At 51.6% G+C, this 18,032-nt stretch overlaps 2 protein-coding genes across 2 annotated transcripts; one reads left to right on the top strand and one right to left on the bottom strand.

Moving 5' to 3' along the window:
* Positions 1-1,752: 1,752 nt before the first annotated feature.
* On the bottom strand, positions 1,753-2,394 carry LOC117842732 (uncharacterized). The gene has a single exon (XM_034723235.2). The coding sequence runs from the start codon at positions 2,317-2,319 to the stop codon at positions 2,008-2,010; it is 312 nt and encodes a 103-aa protein (XP_034579126.1). The 5' UTR covers positions 2,320-2,394; the 3' UTR covers positions 1,753-2,007.
* Positions 2,395-12,864: 10,470 nt separating this feature from the next.
* LOC117843141 (probable inactive receptor kinase At1g48480) lies at positions 12,865-15,771 on the top strand. Its single transcript, XM_034723702.2, has one exon. It carries the CDS (start codon positions 13,492-13,494, stop codon positions 15,475-15,477), a length of 1,986 nt encoding a protein of 661 aa, XP_034579593.1. The 5' UTR covers positions 12,865-13,491; the 3' UTR covers positions 15,478-15,771.
* Positions 15,772-18,032: the final 2,261 nt, after the last annotated feature.

Here is an 18,032-nt window from a genome sequence, read left to right as displayed (position 1 = left end):
TTGACCGACAAGGCCTGGTTGCTAGTTGGTGGGTGTTTTTTTTATTGCAAACTTCAAACTACTGTTTCTCCCGTAAATTCATTATTAAATACGTTTGAACCATTATATTGTTGAGAATTAATGTAACATAATGAGATCCAATATGAATATATTTCACCTTTTTAAAAAAATTGAACTTTCAACATTTTCATATCAAATGTTGAACTAGTTTATTTTAAATGTTGAACTTAGTATGAAAGAATGTTGAATTTAATATTTAAAATGTTGAGTATACTAGTTTTGTTATTTTGAATATACGAGGTCACAAGATCTTTCGTAAAAGTAACAGCGCACGTTACCTACCCTGTAAGCGTGCACACCCTCCTGTGCTGGCCTCCTGTTGCTGCTGGCCGCACCCCGTAGTTGATGCCTCCTGCTACTAGGCCCGTGAGCAAGTAAATTGGAAAATTGTGTGGCTGCTAGGCCGTGGGCTGTGCGATGGGCTTTAATGGGCTTCTAAGCCATAGCTCCTATGTGGCAAACGAGCCCCCGATAATACATTACCTCCCCACCGCCAGCCGCCGTCGTCTCGCAGCGCCGTCTCTGCAACCCGCCCGCCATCCCAGCCTTTTCCAAGCCCGGAGGCCATGAGAACCCTAGTGCTCCCGTTCCGAATTAAGGTGCGAGTCCATGAGGCCCACCTGCAGGCTGCAGTGACCGGGGCTATTCGCTGTCGCACACTCGAGTACGAGTATTACCACTCAGACGGGGCGCACTGGAGTTGCAAGCCAGGCAGTTGTTCGATGAAATCTGCGAGAGGCCCTGGATCTCGGACTGCCTACGCTACGCGCCTGCAGCGCCGCACACGGCTCGCAACATGCTCGACGAGTTGTCCTGGGACAAGGAATTATGTGGTCAACGGCCGGGGTCACCGGTCACCTTCTTGGTTGCCACGCGTTCCAGCTCCAAACGAAACGATTTCGGCTTCGTCGTTCCCAGTCTCCGAGCCCTGCTTCTTCTTGAATCCAGACGTGGTAAGAACTGAATCCCCATACTTGAAGGTTCCAAATGGCCTCGCTACGCTACACTCGTATAGTCATATTCCCTCCCTTGACGCACGTGCAGGAACGTGACAAATTGGCCACGGATATTTCTCACTCCCCAATCCCCATTGAAGCTAACCGAACGAGAGCCGGCGATATTTCTTTTCTCGGTGTCCCGGGGAGGCAGAGACCACACCACCAAGATGATAGGGCGATCCTGGATCGCTGGATACCTAAGTGCCCCCAATCATCATCTCTTCGACGTCGACGCGCGGGGCCAGGCAGATCGTTCTTCCATCTTCTCTGCCCGCGACGTGGAGGCCGCCAGGCAGATGGAGTCCGAGTCCTCCCCTCGCCGCCGCATCCAGGTGGAAAACCGGTTGAATTATTGCAAGCCGGTTGCGCCACGCCGGCGTCCAAGGGTACGGTCAGGCTCGGCCACGTGCGTCGGTACCAAATCGGCTTACGTACACGACGAGTCGACGAAGTCCCAAGTTGCTTGTCAACTCTGCAACCTCATTCGTGTCGTGGCGGCTTCTCTGCTACTGTTGGAACACGGACTGGATTGCGACTGAATTGCAATTTGAGCTCTGAAGATTGAAGATTATCCGTGTGCAAATATCTACTTTATGGCCAAGCCAAGCGGCGCGACATGGAGCAAGAAGCCAAGAACTGATTCGAGAACATGATGGTCGGAACATGGTGACCAGGTAGAACACAACACCAGACATGGTAAAAACTACTCTTCTCATATATACAAAGAACAAGAGGAGACAGAACAGAGCATGCTACTGCTACGGAGTACCAAACATGGTGACGCTGCCATCACCCTTACCGCCATCTACTTAAGCTCCGATCCCATGAACGTACACGAGAACATGGACAGGCACGATGACTAGGTGGCTAGGTATCTATCTACAACAGGCTGCTAGCTGCTGGTAACTGCAGCTTCTCAGGAAACTCGAGCTACTCCTGCTACGCTCGATCAGTCGCCCACGGGGATGCCGTTCCCGGCGCGGCGGAGCGGCGAGAGCGAGCGGGAGGCCCGCCACGCCACGGGGTCGCAGACGAAGCCGCCGGCGGGCCTGGTCTCCAGCAGCCGCAGCTTGAGGAGGCGCTCCCTGATCTCCTCGTCCTCCCGCTTGATCCGCCGCACCTGGCTGTGCACCAGCAGCACCGCCGCCTCCTGCTCCTCCTCCCGGGCCTGGTGGGGCGCCTGGCCCTTGCCCGCCTCTGCTCCCCCTCCGGTGCCCGCTTGCTCCCTCGCCTCCATCGGAACGAACGGCGACCTCGCCATGAACACGGAGGTTTTGCTGAACTGGTCGCCGGCTACAAATGAATGATGACTCGATCGCTTGGTGACTCGGTGTCTCGGTATATATATATATAGCGGTTGAGCAGAGAGAAGAGGGAACTCAGGGAAGAGGAGCTGTGAGGCTTGGGTTTGGCTTCTGAATCACTCGATTTTTTGGCAGGAAAGTGACCCGGCCGCTGCGGGGAGGAAACGTGGGGTGGCTTCCTAGCAGTCGTGGAAACTGTTACGAAAGGGACGCCACGCCACGGCGAACCGTCTCCAGGCGGCCAGGCCTTTCAACGGACGAAATTAAATTGCGCTAGATTTTTCCCGGTCCTCTTTTCCCAAAATTCCATGGCTGCTGCTCCGCTCGGTCCGTCGTTCCCGTTGATTTTTGACGCGTCTTTGTAACGAGCACTGGGATTTTGCTTCGAAAATTGTTGAAGAGTTGAAACTGAAACTAGAACAATCTATGCGTTGATGATGCAAATCGTTCAAAACACATCCTTTTTGTGTTCTTCTTATATGAGTTTTGGAGGAGATTTACATACAAAATTAAAAGTTGAAATCGTGTAAAGTTAGTGGAGAGTTACGTTCTAGATATGATTAGCCCACGATCAAAGATTCAAGAAGGTGAAGAAGTACCAGCAGGAGATAAGGCTTCCGTTTCCCTGTCACGAGCAGTTCGTTCCGGTTGCTGCTCCACCTAATTTCCATGTTCACTGGGAAAGAGAGCTCCCAACGCGTGGCGTCTGAAACAACCAAGGTAACCGATCGGGGTAGGCAACAACCTGAACCGACGCCTCCCCCAAAACCTCTCCTCCGCGTACTGATCGAAACCGACTGCACCCAAAAAAGCTTCACATGGCTTTACTCCTAAACACTTTTCGTGTGCCTGTGAATGTAACAGACTAGCGCGTGTCGTGGACGGAGATGTCTAATTTCACCTCGTTTTTTCTGTCAGCTGACGATGCATGGTAGATACGGTTAGGCGCCAGACGGTTGAGCTAGGTACCTCATCTTCGTTTTCTACACTAGTTTTCACCATCGATATGATCCGACGTTTTTCCTACTCCATCCTCAGGGATAGAGCTCCGGGTACGTGTCGAGATGGCTCTGGTTCGGCTTCTACGCAACGTCAAGGTGAAATTAATTAACTTGGGATAAAATAAGACTTTGTGATCTTTGACTTGCTTGCCCGTGATGTTGAGATGAAACTACTTGTGGAATTGAAGCAAGCGTTAAGTAGGTGTGACTTGTTCCAGCGGTAACAATTTCTGTTCGAGCGAGGTCGATCGGCGTCCAACCGGCGGTGTGGTAAACAAAGTTGACGAGTTACCTGTCCACGTTGCTCGGACGCTGTCACACCCTCTCTCATGTCGAAGGTAGTGAACGGCGTCTCCACCACTCTAGATCGAGTCCAGAACACAGATCGAAGCCGAGCTTTCTTAGTGCAAAACAAACTAGGGATGCGTTCAAACGCAGGGAAAAAGAAAGAAGAAATGTAAGATTTTTTTTGACAAGGAAAGAAGGGTGTGAGAACAACCCGGAGCTGCAAAAGGTCAGTAGAAAATTTGTTTGGATAAGGACGCTGGACGGTTCCATGTCACTAGTGCAAGTTGGGAGCTGCATTAAATTGAAGCTAACAACGGCGGTTATGCTAGTAATTGCTGCAAGAAACCACGGTGCTCTGTAGTATGACGCTCTTTTCAGAAGCTACTTTTTGTCAATGCAGCCGCGTCGTCTTCATTTTTTGGTTGACTTGTAGCTTTCACGGTCTCATGTCCACAAGGACGAAAGGGCCGCTGCTCTATGTGATGGGTTCCACGGTTTCTTCCACATGACTAGCGCCACTCGGTTTCCGTACAAATCAGGCAATTCCCGTTTCAGACAGAAACGTACTAGGTGCTTTTACATTTGCTTTTAAGCAGTTCCATCCCTCCGCTTGGGATGGTTTCTATGGTATATAATTTTTAGCTTTCGTAGCACTATATTAAATAAGAGAGAATGAAGAGAAAAAGAAAACTGGATCTCATGCAAGATCCAGTATCAATGTTGGGAATCACCCAAAAATCGAACAACCTCGAGCGCCGTTCGTAGGCGGAAACTTCCTAACCTCGCAAGTTCAGGGTTAGTAGATAAAACTTAGTTAACCTTATGGACCAACGAATAAACTCGGTTAACCTCGCAACTTCCTTGTTACTTTAACTTCGAAGCTAACAGTTATTGTTGATGGCTAAGTTATAAATTAACTTACCCTCGAGTGTTCGAAGCTAGTCTTGAACATCGAGCTTTTGACTCTGTTTTTTACTCAGGATCGGAATTGAACTAGACGCCATGAGGTTGGACATCTATCTCGGGCTCAAGGTTGAAGGCATGAGGTTAAGGAGCTCTTTCAGCGCGAGGCTGAGGGTGTAAGGCTGAAGACTCACAGAGAAGAAGTCTCAAGGTTAAGGATACAAAGGTGTGAGAAGCGTGATTACATAAAGGCATGACAAGCGTGACTACATGAAGGCATGAGAAGCGTGACTATGTAGGAGAATTCAATTTGTACACATTACCCCAATAACCTTTATGTACGGCATATCCTAGAAATGTAGTAGGTAAGGAAGGATATTTTTAGGATGTAAAATGGTCTAGGAGTCACTGTAAAAGGAGAGCCCAACCCCGTTGTAAGGGGGACTTATGGTTTTCAAGATTACAAGTATTTTTCCCATTCCATCTGTTGTGCTCAAATCCCTTTGAGACCAACAATCAACACGAGAAGTCGAGAACCAATACACTATGACACTATCAAACTTGGCATTAGAAGGGGATAGCGTCTTCATGATAGATAAAGAATAAATATGATTGATGGAGAGGAGAGGTGATGAATTTATTAAGGATCAACGTCAAAAAATTATGGGTTATAAAATATAGTTTCTCAAGTGACGTCTTACTAATATGGCAGCATATACACTACCCATAGATATTATGGGTTGGGATTGCACTTAGTTTAGTTTCGTGATCTGGACGGTAAAATATTTTCAAATATAAAAACGAATATTTTCAAATATAAACTGTAGTAAAATGCAAGAATATATGTAGAATACCAAGGGGGTGCTGAGTCTGACAAGTCACCAGGAATACAGCAAGCTGATAGAGGACATCATATACCATGTTAGAAAAATACTTCAAGAATTTTTCGTTATGGTGTACGAAGTACGTAACAAATCAGGGGGGCTTAGTGGGGAAAAAATTGTGTATGGAATAAATTATGCAAACTCAGTTTGTAAAACCTAGAATAAAATTTTTAACAAGCTTGGAATGGATACTTTATACTCTTAGGACAAAATCCTACGATTACATCAGGCGTATCGGTCGTTTGAGCCCGAGGAAAGAAGTTAAGGCCTGAATGCCTGATTGGATTTGGGCCGCTTAACTTGGGTCGGCCCAATTTGTGGCATCGGACTGGGGTTGGTGGGGAAATCCTATCCATCTTCTGGAAGATAGAACCCAACAGTAGTCCAATAACTAGCCCACAACGGCCCGCCCTCACGTGGCCCAACTTGGGAATGGAGGGGGTGGGAGGTGTCGCCGCTGGTGGTCGAGGCGGCGGCTTAGGGTTAGGGTTTGGGTTACCGAGGTGGAAGTTCTAATGGCCTGCGACCATAGATGAGGAGAGGGTTGGGGGCACCGGAGGACCGGTGGTGGCGGCAGTTCGGCCGATGGCAGAGGCGAGGTGGCGCTATCGCGCACGGTCAGCGGGGTTGGACGGCCTGTGGGTCGATGACCGGCGGCGGGAGCGAGGATGCCCATGGGATTAGGACGGGCGGGCGAGCGGGCGGCGGTGGTCGGTGGGCAATCGGCGCGGCAGCCGCCGGCTAGGGTGGCGGTGGGAGGAAGAAGAGGGAGGCGTGTTGGCGAGCTAGTGGGCAGCAGTGGGCGGTCGGTGCAGGGGCGCGGCAGCTGCCGGTCGGGGCGACGGTGGGAGGAAGAAGGGGGAGGCCGGCGGTGGGAGAAAGAAGGGTGTTGGTGGGCTTATTGAGCTTGTAGTTATGCCTCCATCTATATATCTTCCGATAGGAGCCCCCGTGCGTTTTTGGGCTTGCGACGTTTTCCTCTGGACTTCGGTGTCCAAAGCGAGTCATCGTGATCGTTGTTGACCGACCGCTGCGTTGCAGCACGACGCAGCCAAGGCAGCTTCGGCCTCTGTAGGTTCGTACACGCCGCCTTCTCGCTGTCACCGAGTGAGAGCGCTGAAGGAAGAAACAGGACCAGCCGCGCGGCCGATGCGGGAGACCGGTTCAAAGGGCGCCGCGGGGAACGAGTGGCCGGACGCGACGCGAGCCACAGGAGCCAGTTGGCCAGTCAGCCAGTCCGGCGGCGTAGCTGTGCACGTAAGGATAATAAGATCACGGAGCGACACGCGTACGGCTTCCTCGCCGCCCAGCTTTTGGCTCGCCGAACGCCGGCCGTTTGACTCCCACCACGCGACAGCGGCAATGTGGCGGCTGACGATGTGTGGTCGGCGGTCGTCGTGCCTCTGGCTCTCCCGCGCCCCCCGCGCGCACGTCCGCACACGTTCGGCCCTAGAACACCGAGAAATCTAGAGTACTGGAAGAGTAGCCGCAGTGTCACGCACGCAGTTGGAAATTTAACACTAGGAGCCAACGAGGAAGATGCGGACTGAATGACTGATCAGCAGTTCGGTACTACTATTACTACTCCACTAGCTAAAATCCTCGTCGATCTCTTCATACCGCGACGCCCGACGCGGTGCTTAACTTGCGTCCCAGCTCGTCAGCCGCCGGTGCCGGCGGCGATGCGGCGGGCGTCCGGCGCCGGCGCCGCCCGCGGGGTCTCCCTCGTCCTCCTCCTCGACACGCTGTACTGGTGCTCGCTCGCCCCCCGCGCCAAGCCGGACCTCGCGGCGGACCGCGAGGCGCTGCTCGCGTTCCGGGACGCGGTGGTGCCGCGGCTCCCGTGGGACGCGTCAGCGGCGTCGCCGTGCGGCTGGATCGGGGTCGGGTGCGATGAGGCCGGATCGCGCGTCGTCATGCTAAGGCTTCCCGGGGTCAAGCTCGTGGGCACGGTGCCGCCGGGGACGATCGGGAACCTGACGGCGCTGTGGACACTGTCGCTCCGCCACAACGCACTGTCCGGCGGGATCCCCGCCGACATCGGTAACTGCGCGGAGCTCAGGTACTTGTACCTCGAGGGTAACCGGTTCGATGGAGAGATACCGGAGGGCTTGTTCGAGCTAAGGTTGCTGCAGCGGCTCGACCTCTCCAACAACCAAATATCCGGTGGTGTCTCACCGGAGTTCAACAACCTCAGGAGGCTCGTTGCTCTGTATTTGCAGAACAACAGACTGAACGGCACATTGCCGGCGGACCTTGACCTCCCGAAACTTCTGGCGCTCAACCTATCGAACAACGGCCTGGTAGCGATAACCTAGTCGTCGCCCTGCATGTAGTTTGTTTGATCAACGGCTCCTGTATGTGGCCAGAGGCGTGCTTGTCCACGGCATGGTCCGTGTCTAGTGCATTTAGCTGAAGGAGCACCTGTCGGGCACGTCACCGGCGACGCCAGGAAGAAAGCCGCGTCACACACCACGGGCGGCGTGGCGTCTGGCGTGATGTTGAGGCAAATATGCATGTTTATTATTTCCCAAATATGTGCATCAAGAAAACCAAAAAAAGCTGCAATGTTCTTGTGACGTAAAATCTCTCTTCCTCTCCCGCGTTGAGTTCGTATTTCAGTTCGTCAGTTCAGCCACGCCATCATTTTTTTGAAACAGGAGCAGGGTAAGCACCTACTAATTATATATATATATATATTAAAAAAAGAACAAAAAATTAAGGTTACAACAAAAGTAGAAGTATAGTCAATTTCTCTTTATGGATAGTTAAACACGTAAAAATATGCTCCCACGAGTACATATAGACATATAAGAAGAACGAAACAACTCAAATATTAATTGGACACTCGTTCGATCCTTCATACTAATCCTCATGATACTTGATATGAGAGAAAAAGATAAATTCTAACAAAAAACAAGAAACATTCATCATTGCTATTAGATTTATTATATTTTCTAAAAAAATTCCACCAATATTACTATGAAAAAAGTCTAAAGTAACACTTGTCGGGGATAGATCCCTAGCACCTGCAAGGAAGGAAGAAGACGGACTCCTACTAGAATACCCCAGTAATCCTACTAGGACCAGAACTCCTCCTTGTAACCTACTAGTAATCCTGCCCCTTGGAGTATATAAAGGAAGGCAGGGGTACTTAGATCTGTAGCTCAGACCAACAGAGGCTAAGACCTCATAGAATTACAATAGATGACCAAATCCTCAACACCAAACAACACCCAAACGCAGGGCGCAATATACAACACCCTAAACAAGACGTAGAGTATTACGCTACTCTGGCGGCCCGAACCTGTATAAATCTGTGTCTTGTGTCCTCACTTTTACCTTCAAATTTTAGGTCCGATGAGCTCCCACCAACCAATCTACTACCTTAGGATACCCCTTGGTAGGTTGCTGAGTATAAAACACCGACATATGGCGAGCCAGGTAGGGGTGATCGTCGAGATCATTGGGCGAGCTTGAAGGACCTCATCAAGATCAATCTACTCTACAAGACAAGAACACTGTTCTCCCATCCAATCGACGACTTGGTGTGCAACTGCGTCGAAGTCCGGGACGAAGTTGTCGGACAGGCTAATTCCGAGATAGCATCTGTTCTCGCCGAATTGGAATTCAAAATAGAGTGCGGAGTGGAGCAATTCACATGCTGCTGATCGTCTCCAAGCATCAAGATCGAGATGGAATAGAATTGGACGACGTCAAGATGGAATCCTACAGGGAATCGATTTTCTTAGTCGAGTCCGAAGCGGAGACTAGCTTTGTTGATCGGAGATGGAAAAGCACGTCAAGCATCAAAATAAAGAAACAGTTGCCGCTGTTCCCTCTAGCGGTGGAAATCAATGGTGTATTCAGCTATGCGCACGCCAAAAAAAGCTAACAGAAGGACTTCAGCTTGCGTGGCAACACCAACAAATATCCGACGATGCGATCAACTACTTCTATAAGAGGAAGACGTCTATGCCGGCTTGCTAACGACTACTTCAACTACCCGTCTCGACTAGAAAACAAGTCGAGGGCGGGCCTCATACTGTTGACAACTAGTCGGAATCAACTTCGACTAGTCGGCTTCATCAACAACCATCGCGGCTTCATCGACAATCGTCCATGAATCAAGCTAAGTCACTTTTTTATTAATTATTTTTCTATGGCTTGTTTTCAGCATGGTTGGTGAATGCGCCGAGTACTTATTTGTGTACGCCTCTTGACGGGAAACCTTTAGAGATACACTTTGCCGACTACTCTTAGGGCATGTTGACCGACAGCTATGGGCTTGGTACACCAAATTACGGAGGCTATCACCATAGGTTTGGTGCACTTAGTTTCAGAAGCTCCGCCACAGGCAGGGTACACCGAATTAGGAGGATCTGCCACGAAGTTTGGTGCACAGAGTGCTGGAGGCTCACAACGGCTACACCCTAGTGAGGCACAAATCTTATGCGTGGCAAACACGCGCTCTCCTTGCCAAAAGGCAGAGAAGTCACTACTTTACGCGCAATCGCACAGTCTTTTAAGAATGTGCCGACTACTTATTTTAAATGTCTTATTTTAGCGGTTGTTAATCTACTCGAGCAGAACACCTCAATTCGTGAAAGTCTTGAATCTTCTATCATGCCTAAATGCTAGGACACAAGACAAAGATCTTCGTAGCATCAGTGCCAGTATGCATACACGAGATAAAGATCTCAGATGCAGTGGCAATGGCTAAACAGGGACTGAGAGCCTAAACATAATAGGCTAACTACTCGGGAAAAATATGGCCGAAACAAGAGCATGACACACAATATTTACATTATATTCATCAGTGAATAAATTTTAGTAGTTCCAAATTCTACAAATATGCTACATAATATATGCATCTCTTTTTGCAAGTCAAGTTTCGGCGATGACTCTCCAGGACGCTCAATGTACCTCCAATGGCTGTGCTAGCTCCCAGGCTCAGGGGCTAAGCGCCAGTTACTACTCGGAATATCTCCAATGGCTAAGCTAGCTTCCAAGCTCAAGGGCTAAGCGCCAAATAACTACTCAATGTGGTTTCTACAACTCACCTGGCGCATAAGCTTGGGGACTGGACGCCGCAAAACTACTCAAAAGACGACTGGCGTGAAGACTAAAGATCCTCGGATTGATTATTTAATCATTCCAAGGCTCGGGGACTGATAAGCTACACTCAACAATTGATATTTTCAAGATGAAAGAAGAAGATTTAAGATTTTATTAACGCTCAGCCTGATTCTTCGATTCAACCTAAGGCTTAGGGGCTACTCTATATGGAGTGCGACTTCCGACATCCTCCATATCACATTCCAAAGATGAAGATTACAAAAGCAAGACCATCAAGTACTTGAGCACACCATAACCTCATGGTAGCTTTGAGGAATTTTGAAGACTCAGCCAGACAAAGTACTCGAAAAGCACCAAAACTACTCGGTGAGGATCTAAAAAGTACTCGAAGGCTGCTGCATTCGACTATGAAGTACTTGGGGTCTTGTCGGGGATAGATCCCTAGTACCCGCAAGGAAGGAAGAAGGCGTACTCCTACTAGAATTCTCCTATAATTCTACTAGGATTCAGACCATGTAATCCTACTAGGACTCCTTCTTGTAACTGACTCCTTGTAACTGACCAGTAATCCCACCTCCTGGACTATATAAAGGAGGACAGGGGTATCTAGATCGGCAGCTCAGACCAACAGAGGCCAAGACCTCATAGAACTACAACAGAGGATCAAATTCTCAACACCAAACAACACCCAAGCGTAGGGCGCAACATACAACACCCTAAATAGGATGTAGGGTATTACGCTACTCTGGCGGCTCTAACCTATATAAAACTGTATCTTGTGTCCTCGCTTTTACCTTCGAGTTCCAGGTCCGACGATCCCCCACCAACCAATCTACTACCTTGGGATACCCTCCGGTAGGTTGCCGAGTATAAAACACCGACAACACCTAAATATATAAATTATCCCATCTATGTTATTATGGAATATAATCTTAAGTAATCCCTTAATGTTTATATAAGTTATCCACCTACGAGATTATAAAAATAATTTAAAATAGCCTTGTAAAAGATAATTTAAATTAACCTCATAAATTTCCATCTTAGTTACCCACATCTAACATTATTAAAAATAATATATAATGACCCTAAATCTAAATCTAAATCTAAATCAACTACGTGTGTCATTATAAAAAAAGATTTTATAAAGTATACTACTACGTGATTCTACATTATATATTTCCATCATTGTTAATATAGATAATACTAACATAAGTAGATATGCATGATGCGTGTTCACTACATAGACCATGTTTAAATATATGAAGAAAACGATGAATGTGTCGATTTTCATGTTAAATATATATATATATATATCAAACTAAGAATTTATTTAAGCACAAACATACATCAAATACATAATGAGGTGGTACACAAGTGAGATGAATTATGAATGTAGACGAAAAAGTGTACAGAGTAATTAATGCATAAAGTTCATCACATCCAGATAAACATAATTATATTTCTTTATAGGTATTATGTCCAAATAAGAGAGAGCGCAGATGAACAGATTTCATTATTAGCTTATGAGCCCTAATTTTTTAATAAATAATAATATTTATATCTCTCAAATTATTAACCCATGTAATGCACACGAAGCACTGTGGCGTTACCTGTTTGGATCGCGAGGTTTTACTCTCGACTCGTGTCCAACTGGTAACTGACCGTTGACCGTTACAGCAACGACGCAGCCTTTGGGTTTGGATACGCCTCTCGCTCTCGCCGAGCCAGCCCTGAAGAAGGAAACAGAGAGGTAGCCGCGCAGCGCGCAGCCGATGGGAGACCGGTTCAAAGGCGGGGAACGAGTGGCCTGCCCCGATGCGAGCCTCCTCTCCTCTCCTCGCCAGGCGGCCAGGCGGCTAGTCCGAAGGCATAGCTGTGCACGTAAAGGAACAGCGACACGCCTACGCCTCCCTCACCGGCTCAGTCTGTCTCGCCGCGCCGGGGCGCCGGCCGTTTGACTCTCACCGCACCAGCATCCATCAGCCGCGCGCAGGCCACTCCGACGCGTTTCCCCGTGTAGCTCGACGACCAGCAGCCCGCGGCTCAGCCGGTGCGCCGCCGCATTCAGCTCTCGTACGCGACGAGCCCGTTTACATGGCGCGCGTGACGACTTGACCAATAAAACCCCGTCGGGGACACGTCCGTACGACGCGGTGAGCGACGGCCGCGCCACCGCCGCTCCTCGCCGGCGATCCGGCCCCGAGCGAAACGTTTGATTGGTGCGCGAGTGAGATGCGCAATCCTGCCAGTGCTCGTGTCGCGCCTCGCGCGCCATGACCCGTCACGTTCCCTGGCTCCCGTACGTCCCGTCCCATGTGGTTGAGTGGCTGACGAGATGTGAGATCGCCGTGCCGCTGAGGCGCTGACTCCCCCCGACCCGCGCGCGCACGTCCGCACACGTCCGGGCCGTAGAATACTGCTATTCTAATTCCTAACTAGAAGCGTAGCCGCAGTATCATGCACGCCTCTGGAAAATTTTAATCAGAGCCAACGAAGAACACGCGGATGGATCAGCAGTTCGGTACTACTACTCCACAGGGAAAAGGAAAACCTCGTCGAGCCCTCCGTGCCGCAGACGCCGTCCCGGATCCTTCGGAGACGTCCAAATGGAAAGCGCCCCGGCCGCCGTGTTTCCTAAGCTAACCCCGATGAGCTGCAATCAGCTACAGAATCCATCGACCGAGCTGTAACACATCGGCGTGCATCTGGATTGCGTTCAATTTAAACGCGCGATCCCGTATCGTTTCCTTCCTGCAACGCCCCAGCCGCTAGCCTCCACCGCCACGTCCCTGTCACCACCGCCGTCGCTCGCGGTTGATCCTTGTAGTAGAGGCTACATCAGCTCCATAGAGCCCACAGCGTCCTCTCCGCTCAGCTAATTCTCGCTGTCGCGGCACTCCGCGCGGACCTAGCCGTTGTATCGTAGCTCTGCCTCTCGCGCCGAAATCGCGTCGTCGGCCGCCCGGTGCCGGCAATGCGGCGGGCGTCCGGCGCCGGCGCCGCCCGCGGTGCCTTCCACGTCCACCTCGCCGTAGCGCTGTGCTGCGCCGCGCTCGCGCCCCGCGCCGCGCCGGACCTCGCGGCTGACCAGGCGGCGCTGCTCGCGTTCCGGGCCGCGGTGGGGCCGCGCCTCCCGTGGGACGCGTCCGCGGCGTCCCCGTGCCGGTGGCGCGGCGTCGGGTGCGACCAGTCCGGGTCGCGCGTCGTCGCGCTGCAGCTCCCCGGGGCCAGCCTCGCCGGCGCGGTGCCGCCCGGGACGGTCGGAAACCTGACGGCGTTGCGGACGCTGTCTCTCCGCCTCAACGCGCTCTCCGGCGGGATCCCCGCCGACATCGGGAGCTGCGCGGAGCTCAGGTACCTCTACCTCCACGGCAACCGGCTCGACGGCGAGATACCGGAGGGGTTCTTCGGGCTAAAGCTGCTGCTGCGGCTCGACCTCTCGAACAACCGCTTATCCGGTGGGGTCTCGCCGGAGTTCAACAAGCTCGCCCGGCTCGCTACTCTGTATTTGGACAACAACAGCCTGAACGGTACACTGCCGGCGGGCCTTGACCTCAAGAACCTTCAGCTGTTCAACGTGTCGAACAACCCCAATCTCACCGGCCCCGTGCCCGCGTCGCTCGCCGGCAGGCCCGCGAGCGCCTTCAGCGATACAGGGCTCTGTGACAGCCCTCTAAGACCGTGCCCAACCCCGCCGTCGCCGCCGCCGCCGCCGCCGCCGCCTACTCCATCACCGCCCCCTCCGGCCGCTGCTCACGGTAGCAAGAGCGGAAAGCTCTCCACTGGTGCGATCGCCGGCATTGCTGCGGGTGCCTTCGTCGCGTTCTTGGTTTTGATCGCCGTGTTCTTCTTCCTCTGCTCCCGGTGCCGGAGGACAAAGGCTGACAGGTCCGCGGGGATGGCGGCTGACGCCGACGCCGACGCCGACGCCGACGGCTCTCCGGTATCGGTCACCGTGGCGAGCATGGGCAAGAGCGCCACGAAGCGGTCGTCGCACGCCACGGCTGGCAACGCCAAGAAGCTGGTGTTCTTGGGAGCCGCGCCGGATACTCTCTACGACCTGGAGTCACTGCTGCACTCGTCGGCCGAGGTGATCGGGAAGGGCTGGCTGGGAACGACGTACCGCGCGACGCTCGAGGGTGGCGCCGCCACCGTGGCCGTGAAGCGTCTCCGGTCGGCGCCGATCCCCGAGCGCGAGTTCCGCGACAGGGTGACCGCACTCGGCGCGCTCCGGCACGAGAACCTGGTGCCGCTCCGCGCTTACTTCTACAGCCGGGAGGAGAAGCTCCTCGTCTACGACTTCGTCGGCGCCGGCAGCCTCTGCTCCCTCCTCCACGGCAGCCGCGACGGCGGCGCGAGCCCCGCGCGGCTCGACTTCACCTCCCGGGCGCGCATCGCGCTGGCGGCGGCGCGCGGCGTCGCGTTCGTCCACGGCGCCGGCGCCCGCTCGTGCCACGGCAACATCAAGTCGTCGAACGTCCTCGTCACCGGCGCGCGCAACGGCGCCTACGTGACCGACCACGGCCTCCTCCAACTCGTCGGCGCGCACGTGCCGCTCAAGCGCGTCACCGGGTACCGCGCCCCGGAGGCGGCCGACCCGCGCAGGGCGTCGCGGGAGGCCGACGTGTACAGCTTCGGCGTGCTGCTCCTCGAGGTGCTCACGGGGAAGCCGCCGGTGAACTCGGTGCCTGGGAGCAGCGACGGCGTGGACCTGCCGCGGTGGGTGAGCACGGTGGTGCAGGAGGAGTGGACGGCCGAGGTGTTCGACGCCAGCATCGCCGTCGAGGAGCGCGTCGAGGAGGAGATGGTGCGGCTGCTGCAGCTCGCCACGGAGTGCACCGACGATCGGGCCAACCGGCGGCCTCCCATGGCCGAGGTGGCGGCGAGGATCGAGCACATTCTCGACAGCGCGCTCCGGAAGAGCGACACGGATGACGACTTCCATAGCATTTCTCCCTGACATGTTAGCGTGATCGTTCCCGAATCTTGGATGCACATTATTGTGCAGTGGTGTTAATCTTCAACATGTTCATAGCATTTGTTTCATCGATTTTTTTGGGGGTTTCGCTCTACATTGTTTCCCTACGAAGGCATGCTAATGCTACAATTGTTCATCGCGGCAGCACTTGGACACTGTACATGCGGATGTCGGTATTTGCTCGCAAACACTAAAAGCCTTGTTTGGAACGTGTGGAATTCTTGCGTTCCACAGACTACAGAGACATGAACCTGTATTTTCTTCTCTCTTTTTTCACGCCTATTGTCAGCCTTCTATTAAAGATGCATTACTCCATTGTAGACGTCCGAGTCCCAACATTATGGAGTCGGCTGCAAAACTGTGAGGCTGGAGGCGGTTTCTGTCGCAGCACAATTTTGACACGGTCAGGCAGGCGGTCAGCCATCTCAAGCAGCTGTTTCAGCAGCGCAGGCGTCCGAACGTCTTGAAGGCTTCAAACCTGTTGACCTGGTTGAGAAGACTGTCGCTGTCCCGGGAACTGGAAAGCTAGTCGAACAAGGACGGCAGGGCGAGGAGACAACGGTCACAGCGTGCTGCCAATCGGTTCGATTGTGTTGTTTGGCTGCAATATGCATGTCGTTACGTCCACGGTCCATCAGACGAGGAGAATGGAATGTGGAGAGTGCATAGTGATAAAAAAAAATCTGAACTTCGTAGATCTGAATATCCAAATAATTTCCGATTGACGTGGTCAAGATGCGACGCGTGTACAGCTAGCATTTTTGTTCTCTCTCTTTGAGAACTCACATACAGAATTTAAGGTAGTGCTGCAAGGTCTTCTTTTTAGGAACGCTTTCGATGGGATTTACCGATTTATTTATCAGAAGGCGGAAAATGTGATTTCCCCCAATCCTTTTGAAGACCTTTTCCCTGGAAAGCACCTATTTCTGGACTGTGGATATGCTAGACAATGCTGGCAGCTGTTGAACATTGAAGCCCCTGACTCTGATGATCCTTTTCACATCTTGACAAGCTTAAAAGTGCAGTTGGCTGTGCCTTTTTTCATGGAGATAATTATCTTGATGAGTTGGACTATCTGGATGTCGAGAAATGATCTCATTTTCAAGAATATTGCCCCTGGAATTGCACGCAGCAAGGCTTTTTTCAAGAATGTGTTTGGACTGATGTTGTATCGGGCCAAATCTGTTTACTTTCCGCATATAGAAACATGGCTAGATGCAATTGTGTAATTTCCTCTTTCTTTCTTTTCTCTTGTATATACCTCCCTTGTTTTTTATTCATAATTAATATATAACCAGTAGAGAAACTCCTCCTGTTTCATAAAAAAAATTATTGGTATCGGAGTGATATGGGTACCCCATAGATCCCCACCGAAATATAACCAGTAGGGGAAACCCTCCTGTTTCATAAAAAAAATTATTGGTATCTGAATGATATGGGTACCCATAGGTTCCCACCGATCAGGATACTACCCGGACCTGACAAGTGGGCCCGCCTGACCAGAACGTGCGGGTCGAGGACATGAAGTTACTTGGAGTACACGTCAAGGCAACAAGACTGTCCAAATCTATCCGAACATCGTGGGACGCGTTTTGTAGTCCGACTCAGATTGCTTTCCATGTAATTGCCTAGTAGATTAGATTCAAACCGACTTGTAATCCTTGGTCGTCAGTCTATATAAGGCGACCAAGGGCACCCCCGGGACATCTCAACTCATCTCATCGATTCCAATCTCGCACAAAGCAATACAAACTAGAATACAGGACATAGGGTATTACTCTCCGGAGGCTCGAACCTGTATAAAAACCTTCATTCTCTTCGTGTTCTCGTGATTATCTTGAAGATCTTGGTTTCACAATCGCCCTCACCTACAAATCAACCACTTGGGTAACCCCCTATGGACTGCTGGGCTCATAAATCCGACAGTTGACGCGCCAGGTAGGGGTGGTTGCGAGATCCTTTTTGCAACCTCAATGGCATCCCGCTCTGGTGTCATCTTCCCCAAGAGCATGAAGGATTTCCTTGCAAACGCCCACCTATCCACACCCTCCGATCTATTCGCTGGGTTAGCATCTGCGTTCTATGGCAAGCGAGGGCGTACGCCACCGACCACGCATGACGGGAGCCTATGGACTCCAGGATGGAGTTAGCCGGCGTTATTCGGCGTCATGGGTCGTCGTTGACAGCCGCTGCTGTGGGAACTGGGACTTCTGCGTCCGCTTGATGGGCACACAGAGGGTCTAGGCAAATTCGTGTGTCCCCGTTCCGCCGGTGTTGTCTCTGCATGGCTGCCGCAAGGAAAATCCATATACAAGCACATGCGTCACAGGGAGCACGTCTTCCCTTCTTCAATTTCTCATTTTTTTTCTTCAATCAAATCGATCGGCCACTATATATTTTTACACGTCTAATCATTCCTAAAAGCTAACGTGCGCTTACACGCATAGCGTGATGGAGCCTCGCTCGATTACGAACCACCTTGCAGGGTTAAGGGAATACCCACATTCGGCGTGCCTCCCGTTGCTTGGCCGACCTCT

This window comes from Setaria viridis, chromosome 2, assembly GCF_005286985.2.
Source record: "Setaria viridis chromosome 2, Setaria_viridis_v4.0, whole genome shotgun sequence".
Classification (NCBI taxonomy): domain Eukaryota; kingdom Viridiplantae; phylum Streptophyta; class Magnoliopsida; order Poales; family Poaceae; genus Setaria; species Setaria viridis.
Note: the sequence above shows the minus strand (reverse complement) of the source record. Positions and strands in the feature narration are given on the sequence as shown.